Raw genomic sequence first — 15,415 nt, 5'->3', positions numbered from 1 at the left:
TACACAATGGAATACTACCCAGCTATAAAAACAATGACCTCATGAAATTTGCAGGCAAGTGGATGGAACTAGAAAAAAAAAAAATGATTCTGAGTAAGGTAACCAAGACCCAGATAGACAAACATGGTATGATATGTACTCAGCCATAGGTGGGTATTAGAAGTAAAGCAGAGGATAACCAGCCCACAATCCACAGCCTCAAAGAGGCTAGATAACAAGGAGGGCCCAAAGAAGGGCTACATGGATTTCCCTAGGAGGGGGAAGTAGACAAGATCTCCTAGGTAAACTGGGGTGGGGGTTGGGGGGCTGGAGGGAAGGGAAAGAGAGCCTCCCAAGTGCTAGGATTACAGGTGTGCACAGCACCCCAACTTAATATAGTTTAATGGATGACTGGGTTTCATACTGTGGCATGCTATAATGTAATTGTGTAATGAAAATTTCAGTTTTTAACTACACACTCCCTTTGGATACAAACACTTTTCCTGTCTCTATTTCCCTAGATGGACTAAGAGTAGATTTCCACTGGATTAAGGATGTTTTTAAGTCCCTAGTTTTTATGCAAGCTTTGCCAATCACATGTTCAACTCTGGAGTACAGGCTTATTTCATCATCTCTTCACTAACATTTAATTTATCACTTTTTTCCTATGAAAAATGACTTCCTAATTCACTTGGGACTTAGTCCATGTGTAATGTAAAGTAGATCATTTCCTTGGCTCTTTCCTAAACATTCTGTTTTTTGTTAATAATTAAAGGACTTCTAACTTGTGACTGTCGTTCTTTCCAAATGGCTACCATTTTCCTAGACTTTTTCCTTCCAATAATGAATTTTGGACTTATGTATTATACCCACTGTTTCTTAATATAAAAATTATTTTATTTTTCATTATACGTATTTTATTTCCCTCTGGTATCTATTGAATTTAACACTTAATCATATTTTTATTCTTTCTCTATAAACATGAAAACACACAGACATATGACTTCACCATTGTGTAAAATATCAAGCAAGTTTTGATTAGTAATAAGCTTTAGATTACATATTTTATTTAACCATTGTTTACAAGAATGCTTTCTTTCCTTTCTCTTTCTTTCTTTATTCCATTCTTCTCTTTTCTTTCCTTTCTTCTTGCTTTCTTTCAAGACAAGTTCTCACTATATAACCCTGACTGACCTGGAACTCACAAAGATCCATCTGTCCCGGCATCCTGAATATTGTGATTAAAAGTGTGTACTACCACGCCCAATTTAGAATAATATTTTTGAAACTGCCTTTTTTAAAAACAAGCTTTCATAAATTTAATTGACAATATACACTGTGGCGAGAGGATATGACTTGATGTATTAAGGGCTGACCCCACCCTGCAGTCCTTTCTTCCGCTTGCCTCTGTACGGCTGCGTATGGAGCAAGGCACAGATCTTCATCAACAAAACACTTTAGTGCTGTGGCCATAATGTTGTTGGTGGCTGGGGTCCCAGTCAGATGAAAGCTAAGATCAGCTTTCAAAAAAGAAGAGCAGGCAACGTAATCACCAGGGACCTTAGATTAAATAGAACCTGTGGTCAGCAGCCTAGAAGTGAATGAGGGGCAGGGGGTCTGAGAAGCAAGGTCTGGCTGTAGGCATTCGAGGCTAAGGCTGCCCTAGGAGCAGCTGACAATACCAAGACAGAGGTCCATTCATAGAGAGGACAGGGCAGGCACAAAGAGTCCAGAAGTGGCTTCTTGCTCTGGTTTCTTCTTCCAAAGGCCAAGAAAGGAACACCACAGAAGGACCAAGCTTACATCTTGATTTCCCATTTGACTATAAATCATCTGTGAATCCTAATGCATTCTAGTTCTCTGTCTTATTAAAGGAAGGGATTGGATGAGATAGTTTCAGAGGTCACAATTAATTCTAAAGACATATGAGTCTAGGTTTGTGACATTGTAGGCAGATAAGCTGGGATGGAGGTCTGTCTGCAGATGGCAAAATAGGGGGAGTGCCGTGCCTTGTGAGAAAATCTCATTGTCTCAAGTCGGGCTGTTCACTTGGCCCTGTCCCTGACCCCTGACCCAATGGTACTCACTCAGACCCTCTGCACCGCCTGAACATCTTGACTGCCATCAGAACTGTCGCGGGCTCCTGAAAGGCTCGCCCCCATTCTTTCACCTAGAGCAGGTTCTCCTGGCAACGGAGGAGAAAAAGACTTTTCCTCACCCATCTCTCTCCTGTAATGGATGAAGGAGAGAAGGACCAGCAGTGGCATCTGGTTGCCACCTGGATATGGAATACGGAATCAGACTTCAAAGCATGTTTCTGCCACTTATTATTGCATGTTAACAAATTAAGAATGAATATACTCGCGCTCTGTTAAAAATGAGAATTATAATAACAAAAGGACTCCCTGGATGAGCCTACAGAATCCTGGGAGAGAATGTAGATGAGCATGTCTCTGGGGCTTCTGCCAGGGAGCAGCTACACAAAGAAAACAGGGATGGGAGAAACTCAGTTTCAGGGAAGTCATCCTGAAATGATGGTATGGTCCAAGTTATTAGGCGTCCATGGGCAGTGTATGAAAACACACAGTACATATTCAGGTTCCTATGGGTCGAGGCATATGTGTGCTATCTATGCATTAAGGAGAACTAACTGCATCCATTACAGCTGTTGGGGGCTGTGGCAGCACTGCTGGCAGGACTTGTCAAAGCCTTTAGAGCCTTGCTTAACCAATTCAGACTCTCTGGTTGTTGGTAACATTCATTATCCAAAAAGAGCAGGGCTGACGGAAGAATAATTAACAATAGGCTGGTGATTCACATCAGCTAAGCGCCCCTGTTCTGAGTGCATGTGTCATGTGAATAATTTACATTAGAATATTTTAAAATATGCTCTTAAGTCAGAGAAGCGCTCGAGTGGGAAGCATTGATGAAGAACACATTATTTGACAGTTATTTTTAACTCTCACCCTTGAAAAATATTTTCAATGTAATTCAGCTGGTCCTTAAGTCATCTGCCACCTTTCCAATAAGGATTGGTTGCAAAGAACTTTAATTTGGCTTCACATAACTAAGTGTGTGTGTGTGTGTGTGTGTGTGTGTGTGTGTGTGTGTGTGTGCTCTAAAGACATAAACTCTAATACCACTTTAAAGAGATGAAGAAACTGAGACTGGCAGAGGTTAAGCAATGTGACCAAGCTGTATTTTTTTTCCTCTCTCTCACTAGTGGGCCAGGATTAGGATATAGATTTCAAATCTGTAAGAGTTCCCTGGGCACAGGCCCACCCCTTTATGATATAGTTCATTAACTCTCATCTCAGTATATTCAAAATACATTCTTTCTAGAAACTGGCACAGCCGCCAACAGCTCCCTCTCCCGGTGTTTATATGATGTCATCATTTAGCTCCCAGGAACACCAAGGAGTGATTTAAATTTTATCTAAAGTCGGATCTGTGCCAGGCCTCATCTTTAGCAGCTCAACGTCTCTTTTATCCTCAAATGCATGCGGCGATGTGGGTTTTATAGTCTCCCCTTAAAACCTAAAGAAAACTGAGATGAGAGGAGTAAAATAATTTAAATCTTGCAAATGGTATATGTACAATTCTGCAATTCCTGCATGATTGTCCCACTGGGACTGGTTAACGTCCATGAGCACAGCTAGCTTCCTCACCTTGGTTCCACCAGCTCTGCCCAGCAGCCACAAACCGGAACAGCTGACCAATATTTCCCAGGCTGCATCAGAACTTCCAGGTACTGAGAGGGTCACACACAGAAGAAATGGCAGCTAAGCTTAGTAGAGTGGGTTGAAGAAACTCATCCGGGTTTTTAGCTCTGCAAGTCCTCTCTTTCCTTAAACAGAGCCTCTTCAAAGGGAAATTAAACATGCAAGTTCCCAAACTCATTGGTAGTAGGACCTGTCAATCACTGAAATCTACACAAACTGAGTATCCCATGGAATGTATCCAGGGCAGCTCTGGCTCAGCGACAAAGTAAGCAATAATGAGAAAACTCACTTCAGTTAAAAGGAGCAATACAGTGAGAGTACAACCAAGCTACGGAGCCTCTCGCCTGACGATTGAGCTGCAAGTCATTATCTAAGTAGATGCGCTAGACCATCGACTTGGAGGTCCCTAAGGAAAAGACAGACATATGCCAAGCTGCTTGGCCAGGTAGATAGGCTGGTGGCAAGGCACGACTCTAACGAAACCGTTTTGAGTCATCCTCTTATGGACCAGATGGCTTCATTTCTCCTTTAGAATGATAGACGTGACCCGTCCATGGTTTGCCACCATGACTCTTCAGAACAAAGTGAGATCTAAATAAGTAAGCTAATAACTGAGTTTTGTGTCTGGACATTTTCAAGAGACGTTCCATAGAACTTGTGCTCTACGGGAGGTTGAGAAGAATAGAACAACTTCAATTACAGAGTCTTCTCTAAGTCAAGGTGCATTGTGAGCAGCCAATCAGGGATGGAGGTGCAGTTGTCCTCATTGGAGCATCTAACCCTCTCCTTGCAGAATAACGGTTCCCCTGGCCACAGGCTTGGAGAACACTGCATTAGGATGGAGCGCCGAAGGAAAGAAGGGCCTTTTCTTTTACTGTTTTATTTCTTTTCCTGTCAGCTTGCCTGCCTCTCTTTTCAAGCAGGGAGACCAGAGCTTAAACATACAAATGAGGGGTGAAACCTAGGCAAACTAGGAAGTCCTTGCCAGCGATGCTGCCGCTCTTTCAGAGAGCATTTGGAACTCCTTTGCAGTCATTGTCCCCAGGAATCGGGGCACATTTCCCCTGAATTACCTTGTTAATGGCAGAGGTTGACCCTTTGAGAGGGGGTTTGGTTCGGGGAACAAAGCTACGCAAAGTCAAACCTGCCCGAGATTATTCCTGTCAGAAGGAAGTAAACAGAAGTGGTTAACACACAGCAAGGGCAAAGGTTTCAGCTCTGCTTCTGAAGCTTATTAGGGTTCAACAGACAGTGAAGGGGCTACCTGGGCTTACACTCGCTCTGTACTCGGTACTTCCTCCAGAGAGAATTCTATGCACTTTGGAAGGTCATGATGATGAGATAAAAATTGAAATATAGAGTGAGCAGCACCAGGCAATGTAAAAGTCTCTAGTCAAAACTTGATCGGTTTTATTGTGTGGCTTGTAAACGTCCAATGAGGCCTCTTAAAGAGGAGCAGAGATACTTAGCTGTGGAAGCATGGGATGAATCCATTTGTTCTGACATATTTTAGCTTCTATGATTTAGAGATTCATTTGATTCTTTTTTCAAAAAGTGTTTATGGATGTAAGCATGAGTGTGTGTATGTGTGCATGAGTATGTGTGTGTGCATGAGTGTGTGTGCATGAGTATGTGTGTGATTGAATGTATGTAGATATGTATGTGCATAAGTGTGTGTATATGTGCATGAGTGTGTGCACATGAGTGTGTGTATGACTGTGTGTATGTATGTGCATGAGTGTATGTATGTGAGTATACTAGTATGTGTATGTGTGTATGCCCATGAGTATGTGTGCATGAGTGTGTGTATGCATGAGTGTGTGACTGAATGTGTGTATATGTGTGTATGTGCATTGTATACATGAGTGTGTGTATGTGTGTGCACAAGTGTGTGTATGTTTGTGCATGATTGTGTATATGTGTATACATGAGTGTGTGTGTACAAGTGTGTGTATGTGCATGAGCATGTGTGCATTAATGAGTGTGCATATATGTGTGTGTGTTCATGAGTATGTGTGCATGAGTGTGTGTGTGCATGAATGTGTGCATGCGTGCATGTGTGTGTGTGTGTGTGTGTATAGAGGCCAGGGGTTGATATTGGGTGTCTTTCCCTATTGCTCCCCTCCTCTGCTTTTTGAGACAGGGTTTCACACTGAATCCGGGGCTCACTAATTCAAAAAGATTAGCTGACCAGCAAATTCCCAGGATCTCCCCCACCCCTTCCTTCCCAACAGGTATAAGCCACCATGCCTAGAACTTTTACCAATTGCTGGGGCTTAAACTGAGACCTTCATGCTTGAGTGACAAGCCCTTATAGACTGAGGCATCTCGGCAGCACTCCCCCCGCCCCGTGCATTGCTTTTTCATTGCACTTTACGTAGGCAAACACCCGCCATCTTGCTGTGTAAGTGGATCCAGCAATTCCTTCTTGATCTTAGACCCAAGAGAGTGATACTAAAATACTGTTTCTTTTCAACCACCGCACAGAAGGCCCAGTTAGGCCCCATTTCACTATTTAGGGGATTGGGAATTCTATCATTTATTTTTACTTATTTTTGGTATAGATACTGGGGACTGAACCCAGGGTGTCATATACATTAGTACTTTTAGCAATAACTATAAAGCCAAGTCTATATTAAGGGTTCTTTTAATTACCAATCTAATTTGCTGGTTTGTGAGAATTGATATAATAATTACATGTTACTTTAACAAAGTGATCTTATATGATATTATAAATTGTTCATAGATTAGAATATAATATATTTTTGAAAATTATATTTGAATTTTTATTTTTATTAGATGTATTTATTTTGTGTGGACAAATATGTAGGTCCACCATGTGTGTGCATTGCCCACAGAGGTCAGAGGAAGGTCTTGGAGCCCCTAGAACTGGAGTTGTAAGTGGCTGTGGACAAAAGGTATGGGAGCTGGGAACTGAACCTGGGTCCTCTGCAAGGACAAGTCACTTTAACCACTGAGCCATCTCTCCAGCCCCACAGAATAGAAAGAATTTGAAGATTGGATGAAGCCAAAGTATTACCGTGAAGGCCCCTAAATGCCGACTCATGCTCTGTTTTGTCCTTGTCCTGTTTAGAATCTGCTTTCCCCTAAAGGTTAGGAGGATAATGACTACATGTTCATGAACCGCATTGCCATTAGCAATAATCCATGAGAGACAGGATGTCACTTTTAAGTAAGTCATATCTTCTCCGGGTTGCCTGCCCCTACTGCTTTCTATTGTCTCATACCCAAGTGCTTTCTTCGTTTATCTCGTCACTCCAAATAGCATTTGAGTTTTAAAGCCATAACTTACGTTTCCGTTGGTGTTTTATGCTTATGAAAGCTGAGGCCCGGCAACATTGTGTGCCCTACCCGATGTGACGCAGTCCATTTATGGTTAAAGTGGACTTTAGACTCCCATGTCCTAGATCCTAGTTTAGACCTCTTTGCATCCTACTTTTGGGGCACTCATCTGAGGAATAGCTCAGATTCACTATTTTAAGCAAAATGGGACATGTTTTACAAACTGTGGTTCTGCTTATTTATTCATGAGGAAGACGCGAGAAGGTTAGACATTTTTTATAAATAAACAACATACATTTCTCATTTAAAAGAAATTGAAGGCAAGATTTCTCAGCATGTCCTGAGAGAGACCTGTGCATAGTAACACAGAACCTTAAAGCTGGGGTTGTAGATTGACTGAGATGATACAACAGGATCGTAGTGGGAGGCTGTGATAGGTTCAAAATAAGAAAAGAAAGAAACCAACCACGGTCATAAAGCCAGGTTTTGATGATTTTAATCCCTACTGCTACCCAATGCAATAGGTTCTATTGCATATTACACATTTCATACTCATAAAATCAATGCCTTGCTGTTTACTCCAAATCATACAACTAGTAAGCATCGAAGAGGGGACTGGTACTCAAGAGTGTCTGACCACAAAGATCCCAATGCTTGCCTCATTGCCAGCTCACCAGGGAAGCAGGGGCGACTTCGTGGCTCCCACAGAGAAGCCCCTGCAACAGTACCATTGCCCATGTTAGCATATCCACTAGCTGGCATCACCATCACCACCAATGCCAAACATGGTTCTGATCGCAGATGACCAGGGTGACCTTGTGTGCAACATGGTTCTGATCGCAGATGATCAGAGTGACCTTGCGTGCCAATCCCTTTTGTGCCCCTCACCATGTCCAGCCTTGTACCTGCTGGATGGTAGGATCCCCAAACCCATTTACTCCAGTGAGAATCTCTTGTTCTGGCTTTGTTGCTGCTTGCAGCTACACAATAAATACTCATCTCCCCCTGTCCCCTGGTCGCCAATAAACACTGATTTTCACTAAGCAGTTACAAATAAGATAGAAAATTATGTGTTCATGATTTTCTCATCTTAATAATGCATCTCCACTGCTTCTGTTTGGGTGTTCCTCTGGACAGGGTAAATGGGCTATTTACCCTTCACAGAAGAAAGAAACGTTGGCACCTGCAAGCAAGTGAAGAATCCAGGAAGCTAAATGTGAAGCAAAGTGGGGGGGACAGAAAAAGGCTAAAGACAAAGGGGGTCTCAGAGAGGCTAGATGCTTTGTCTCTGAATGCTGGCAGTCTCTTTAGAAGAATGTTGAATATCTCTTCACATTAGTAGTGTGTGGGTGGTGGGGGGTGTTTTTAGGTCACTTGTCAGTGGCCTACCATTTCCTGGTACTCTACTCCATTAATTTATGTGAAATTGGGGTATATAAAACTTTAGAAAAACTGAAAACATGACCAAGGTACAAAACCAAAATGTTCCACTAGAGGTCTGTGGCTATGGGGATTGACATCAACAAATACATAGGAAGCAAAGTTTGGCCTTCTATAGTGCCAAGACTCTTCCCTAAGCATGGCTCGCTGCCGACCCTGGATGTCGGCCACGGGCTAGATATAAGCACAACTAAGTAACAAACTTCAGTCAGTACTAGAAGCATCCAGAATATGAGAAACCAGGCTAGGACGGAGACTCCTCATTCTCTCACGTGGTAGTCCCTGGTGTATATGGGGAGGGAGAGGCTAGGGTCAGTGTTGTGACTGACTGTCCAGAACAACAGGAAAGAGCCAAGTGCTATTAACATTAGCTCTGACACTGTTTTTCTCCTTTCCTAGGAACCATTAAAAGCTTCCAAGCACTTGGGTGGCACAATGAGAGCCATTGTTGCAAAGAAGGTAGGTAACACTAATGGAGAGGACTCTGATCGAAAGCTGGGGGGTTGGGGGCAGTGCTGCAGAAGCCTGGAAGTCCCTAGGCAGGAAAAGGCTGTGTGAAGAGGAAGAGGCAGCTTCTAGGGTTGGGGTTGCTCAGAGGGGGACTTCCCAGGTGAAAGTGGGCATCAAGGGAGGAGGGGCAGGTCACCATCAGGCTTCTGGCCTGAATAACTGGAAGGATAAAATGTGCTTTCACTGAAAGCACTCCTCCCTACAGAAGCGGTTTGCACAGACGGAAAATCAGCTCATGGGGCTGGGGTGTAGTAGTTTAGTTGGTAGAATGCTTTCAGAGCATGCATGAAGCACTAGCTTTGATTCCCAGCACCACAGGGTAACAGAGTGTTGTGACCCAGAGTAGTGGTGTGTGTGTGTGTGTGTGTGTGTGTGTGTGTGTGTGTGTGTGTGTGTGGTTGGGTGTGTGGCAGGGTGTGGCAACAGATGCCTTTAATCCCCGCACTTGGGAAGTGGAGGCAGGAGTATCAGGAGTTCAAGATCATCCTTGCTAGACTGAAGAGCCAGAAGTACATAAGACACTGTCTCAAAAAAAAAAACAAAAACAAAAAACCCAAAAAAACCAAAAACAACAACAAAAACAAAGCAAAAGAAAGGAAGAAAGAAAGAAAAAAGAAAAGAAAAAATTTTCTAAATTTCTAAATTGCTAAAAAAATCATGGAAATTTAGAGTTAGACAGGGGCTCTTTGTAGACAGAGCTGCATCAGTGGCACCTGCTGTGCACAGACCAAGACGCGTCCATCGACATGTAACCAGCTAGGAGAGAAGTGTCCTCGCACCCTTGAAGATGACTGGTCCAGCTTGACCAGCTAGGAAAGAAGTGTCCTCGCACCCTTGAAGCTGACTGGTCCAGCTTGACCAGCTAGGAAAGTGTCCTCGCACCCTTGAAGCTGACTGGTCCAGCTTGAGTATTGCCACATTTTGTTCTCGTTATCTAGAGTAGAGAACCCAGTGGCTTTAAAGAGCCAGAGCGCCCGTGGGTATTTGCCTCCAAACACAGCACGTTCATTCTCATGAAGAACCGTGATAAGAATAGGCTTATTTCTCGTTCACGATATTTGCTTTTCTATTTGTTTTGAGTTTTTGATTTCTTATGGACTATGTATTCATGTGTCAATTGTGGGATAATTTTATTAAATTTTAAATAATTTTAAAAAACAGAAAAACTATTTTCTCTGTATCAAGGTAAATTATGTGTCCTACCCAAGCCTAAATCACATCGGGGAGAAAAATTGGTTATTTTTTTCTGGCCTTATCAAATTTGTACAGTTTTTGTTGTTGTTGTTGTTGCTATTGTTCTGTATTTCTGGAATTCATTGCCAGAAAAATAGAAGTGTCTTAGGAGTTAAAGGGCCTTAATTCATTAAAACGTCATAAACAAATAGCAACATGGCCACATTTTATTCTCTTTAGTCTCCCATCATGAGTCTTCATCACTGGGGATTTCAGTCCATAGCTGGGAAGGAACAGGACCGTAATGTGTGAAAACACATTTCCCCAAATTGCGTTTCCTAAAAGGACCACTTGAGCACTGAGAGCAACCGGGAATGCATAATCACGCCCATTGGTTATGCTTCAAAACTGGCCCTGCGAAAAACATGAAGAAAATGACATTTGCCTAGGAACTTTTTCCCCCAGAAAGGATATTTAAAAAGAATGTTTTGTACAGCTGATCTGATAAACTTTTATTGGCTCATTTTAATTTTTCTCTCCTCCCTAGCAGAGTGTGGGTTTTATTTTCCTGTTCTCCAACACAGCCTACTGCATAGCCAGCCACAATTTACCAGCATATTTCCCCCAAATACTACATAGATGTTGGGGTACCTCATTTGTTTCTCGAAGCACTCGAGGGTGACATTTTAAAAAGAATCTTCTCATTATCCCTCTTATGGAAGGTGCGAAGAAGCACGTGGGACCATGAGCACACAATCAGATTGTTATGGTGGGTGCCAGGGATGGGACGCCGCATCACAGACGCCCTTCTTTTTTAGAGGGTCTCTCTGTGTATCCAGGACGGCCTCAAACTCCAGATCCTCCTGTCTCAGCCCTCTCGAGCACTACTAGGGTTGAAGGGGTGCATTACCACACCTAGCTGGAACCAGGCATTTCTTGCTCTGTTCAAACAGCAGAGAAACCAACTGCCTTCAACAAAGATCAAACAGAATTGATTCTAAAATTTTTCTTCGCAGACATATATATGATTGATCTAGAGATCCATGGCCTAGAATTCATTTTTAACCTCACGCGATGCTGGTGGCCCATGGTCTGTCTCCCTGTTCCAATGGCATGTTAGTAGCAGGTAGGGTTCTCAGGGCACAGGGCAGCACTGTGTCCACAAGACACCTCTGCCTGTGGTCAGGGCACACCAGAGCCATTTATTTCTCTACCCAGTGAAATGATTTCATTTGGCCTGTTCTTGAGACAACAAGCAGGTTGCACGGGAAACAGCCCTTAGAAACGGGGTCCTAGAGCCTATCGACAAACTTTGACTTTTGCTGGTTTCGCGTAAGGCCAGTGTGGCCAAATCTGCCCCGTTGAGGTCAGCTAAAATGAGGTAACTGAGGACATACAGAACAGAGCTACTGGTTCCTTTGTTATTTCTGAAACCTGAACTGCTTTTAGAAAGAAAGGCTGGAATGTTCCATAGGAACTCAGAGCATGGGACAGAGGAGCATGGCACACACTCGGTGTGGGCTATTTAAAACCAGTCCCCTGGCTTCCCTCTGTGATTCTAAAGAGGTGAAATCACATTACCCCGCAGCAGCCAGTAACTATTTCCATGACACTGCCCCGCGTCTGTGCTCAGTGTGGCTGGGTCCACCCAGTGAAAACAAAGTAGAGTGTAGTTCGGGCTCTCAATGTCCAGCTGATCTCTACCTAGTGTCAGAGTGACAGGCACGGGGGTGACTGAGAATGCTGGAAATTTAAGGGCTGATCTATTGTACTATCCCAGGAAGAGGCAGGTGCCTTAGCACATTAAAAACAAACAAACATTTATTTATGTGACCGATAAACAACATAAGCAGAGCTGATCACTTTCTCAGAATCAGCACAGACTTATAGACATTGCCCCTCTGTGTCTTAAAAAGAAAAAAAAACCCTCTTAAAATTATTTTCTTTGACATGTTAACACTTCCTTTAATCAAACAGATAAACCTATAGGGATTCTGTACTTAATTGGCGATCGCTCAAAGGCACTAGCCAGGGCAAGGACATTAATGAACCTTGTTATATAATGTCAAAACACCTGACAAGTTTGTAAAGGTAATGGAACAGTCAGGCCAGTGTTGGGATTTCCTTCAGACCACACGAGATATTAAGGAACTTTTAGCATTTTATCTTGATGTAAAAATTTAAAGCTGTAACACTTATAAAACATGTACGACTTTGCCACATCCAATATACCACATCTTGAGCTTGATCTAAAGGTGCATGTGGTGGTTCACACCTTAGATCCCTGGCGGTGGGGAGGTAAAGGGAGGAAGAGCAGAAGCTGATAGCTGGCCGGTCAAAGTCGGCATGAATTATGTGAGACCCTTTCTTAAATTAAAAAAAAAAAAAAGTTTTATCTACTTAAATTTCTCTCTGATTACAGCACTTCAAAATATGTCTTATAACTTCCATTTTGTAGCTAAGGAAGCTGAGGGGAGGGGACATTCAGTCTGCACAAGACTACATAAAAGTTCCAAAGAATGGTGGGCTGAGATTAGTGGCATGAAATTTGAACCCAGGATTCTTGGGTTTCAAATGTACACTGTTTGCCTACATATAAATAAGCTCAACAAAATGGCTAAGCGGGGAAACAAATACAAATCTAGGAAGCAAATAAACCAAAGCTTGCACAGTGACGGTGCCTCAAATTCAGTATATTGACAGCTGACTCTACCTTGGAAGTGTCTATCTGCCAACCCAAGATTGATTCTGCCGCATGGAAGACCCCTTGGCCCCCATGTGATACCCCATTAAGAACTAGAGTCCAATTGCCAAACATTACACATCAGAACAAATTATACATATTTCATTAAGCCTGTGAAGAGATCTGATTTCCTAGTCCAAGGCTATTTTTGAATATTTTCAGGCATAGACTGAATATGTGGTTCCCTTGTGGCCAACTCAAAACACAGAGCATGGAGTATTGCTGTATTAATATCATCTTTCCCTCACTGTGAGGGGACTGGTGATAAATTAGATGAGATTAGAAAGCAGTCTCTGGAGAACTGGTATTTTAAGGAATTACCTAGAAAGAACCAATGGTGTTTTCCCCCCTTCTCGTTCTCCCCACATGGTAAATCATACAGAGGAGCAGCCTGCCCCAGATCCCCAGGAAACCACATCTTGAGTGCATATGTTATGGGCTCTGCATTGACAAATGCAAGAACTCCAGCGCAAAATGACCAAAGTTCCCAAGTTAAAAATGAAAGCAATTTCATTAAAATTGGTAATCTCGTGGCGACATCCCAACAACTTCCTAAACAGCCATTAAAGAAGACAGCGTTACAGGTTAGCGAATTTAACCCCGGGAGAGAATCAACGTGCATTGTGGGTGTGAAGTTACAAACAACCCCATCTGCCTCCCTCCTCACTGATAGTCTCCCCTTTTTCAGGAGCATCACCACATTCAACAGAAATTATATTAAGCTTATTTTACGAGAAGGCTTATCCAACTATATGCCATATTAAAAAGAGTCGTGATATAAAGATTTCTCACAAGAGCTGCAGCGATGGTGTGAATAAAAAACTCCCCTCTGAGATTTCAGTAAAACCAGATCTCACAAAGGATCTGAAAGAAAACAGAACACACACACACACAAAGAGACACACACACAGAGAACAGACCTTATGTTAATCTGATTGATCATAACAGTTGCTGTTTCCACAGTATTTTATAAAGTAGGATTCTCTTCCTTCCCAGATGAAGCAAGAGAGAGATCAGCTGCTCCAGGTACCTCAGAATAATGTCTAGGGTGGGGGCTAGCTAAACGTGCTTAGTAGCAGCTTATGGAAATCACAAATTTTAAATACAGCAAAATCTTGTGCTGTCAAATGGCCAAGCATGCAGGAGGAATCTCTCTCTCTCTCTCTCTCTCTCTCTCTCTCTCTCTCTCTCTCTCTCTCTCTCTCTCTCTCTCTCGCCCCATGCCCCCCTCTCATACAAACCCCCAAATCCACCAGCTGGAATTTTTTTCAATTGTAAATTAGATATCAAAATGCTTACGGGCCTTACAGTGAGATAACGTCAGGAGGCACGGTGCGCGGAATGGACCTGGCATTCTCACATAGAGCGTTATCTTTGGTACAAGTACACACGGCAGGGCATTTTGGCTTCGCTGGTTTCTTCCCCTCAGTCAGCAACACCACAGAAAAGAGGCATAGGAAATAAGCAATTCTTTTCAGGGGGATGCAGGCATTTCCCATCCTTCTGCTTCTTTCTGATTCCATGCAGTCGAGAAAATCTCCCCACACATGAACAGGGCTTCTGGAATTCAGCTGCGGATTGTCTTGCTCTAGGAACAGGTCACACAAGAGTCCACCCTTCTCTGCCTCTGTATCTGCTTTTTCAAAACAGGGACCTCCAGCTGATTCGTGAGCTGTTCCTCGCTCAGGCAGAGCCCTGCTCAGGGGAAGAGACCTGTGAGGTGCTGCGAGATGGGAGCGAGCCAACTGCCGGAGGAAGAGAGCCGGCTCGCATCACAGAAAACAGTGAGCACAGACCAGTCTTCGAAGGCAAGTGAAGTGATGTAACAGAAAATAAACAGCTTTCTGCTTTCACCGGGAGGCCCTTTAATTGTTACCAAAAATAGGACAGCATTATGTCTTATTAGTGGGTGGGTGGGCGGGCGGTGGAGCAGTCATCCCAGCATAGGATGTGGGCAATCTGGGGAACCTCTGGGAATTTGCTTTTCACGTAGCAAACAACCTCGTAAGAAAACCTAGCTTGGGGGCCAGTCTTGGCTGGGAAAAGGAAGTTAAATGAAACTCTGCAGCTAAAACCATTCCTTGCAGAGTCCACCTGGCTGATGCCACTGTTGAAAGAGCAACGGGAACACATGGAGACTGTCACTTTCAGAGGGATGCATGTGAGCGAGCGCATACTTTCCTGACACTCATCAACTAGTATGAATTATTATTTTTTCATAATCCCCCACCACCATACACAGCCTGCTTCTCCTTGCACGGTGAGGGAGGTGACAGAATTGTAAACCGTCTCTGTGTATAATCCATTCTCCTCCCTGCTTGCTCGCTCGCGCTCTCTCTCTCTCTCTCTCCAAAAGGCTGGGACGAACTCCCTGCCAGCAGGAGGCAGCCAACTCCGGCTTCCTGGGGCTTTGAAAAGGGGCCTGGCTCACCCAGCCGGCTGTGATCAAGTGTGGGGAATGCTGGAGTAAGCAGGAAATCAGGCTTTGAGAGCTCAGGTCATTTGGAAGCTAGCTGATTTCACAGATAGCAGAGCTATCACGGCT

General features: G+C 43.4%; 1 protein-coding gene across 4 annotated transcripts in view; it reads right to left on the bottom strand.

Moving 5' to 3' along the window:
- The window catches only part of Lgi1 (leucine rich glioma inactivated 1), a 39,272-nt gene extending 24,879 nt beyond the window's left edge, over nt 1–14,393 (bottom strand). For 3 of the 4 annotated variants that reach the window (XM_038309698.1, XM_038309706.1, XM_038309709.1), the window contains exons 1-2: nt 14,179–14,393; nt 13,663–13,734 (exon numbers count right to left, since the gene is read on the bottom strand). In XM_038309698.1, coding sequence (XP_038165626.1) covers nt 13,663–13,734; nt 14,179–14,393 — 287 coding nt within the window. The remainder of the gene's footprint in view (nt 1–13,662; nt 13,735–14,178) is intronic. The other variant, XM_038309701.1, reaches the window with a different exon arrangement.
- Nucleotides 14,394–15,415: the final 1,022 nt, after the last annotated feature.

This window comes from Arvicola amphibius, chromosome 1 (genome assembly GCF_903992535.2).
Source record: "Arvicola amphibius chromosome 1, mArvAmp1.2, whole genome shotgun sequence".
In the NCBI taxonomy this organism is placed as follows: domain Eukaryota; kingdom Metazoa; phylum Chordata; class Mammalia; order Rodentia; family Cricetidae; genus Arvicola; species Arvicola amphibius.
This window is presented reverse-complemented; position numbering and strand designations above follow the sequence as displayed.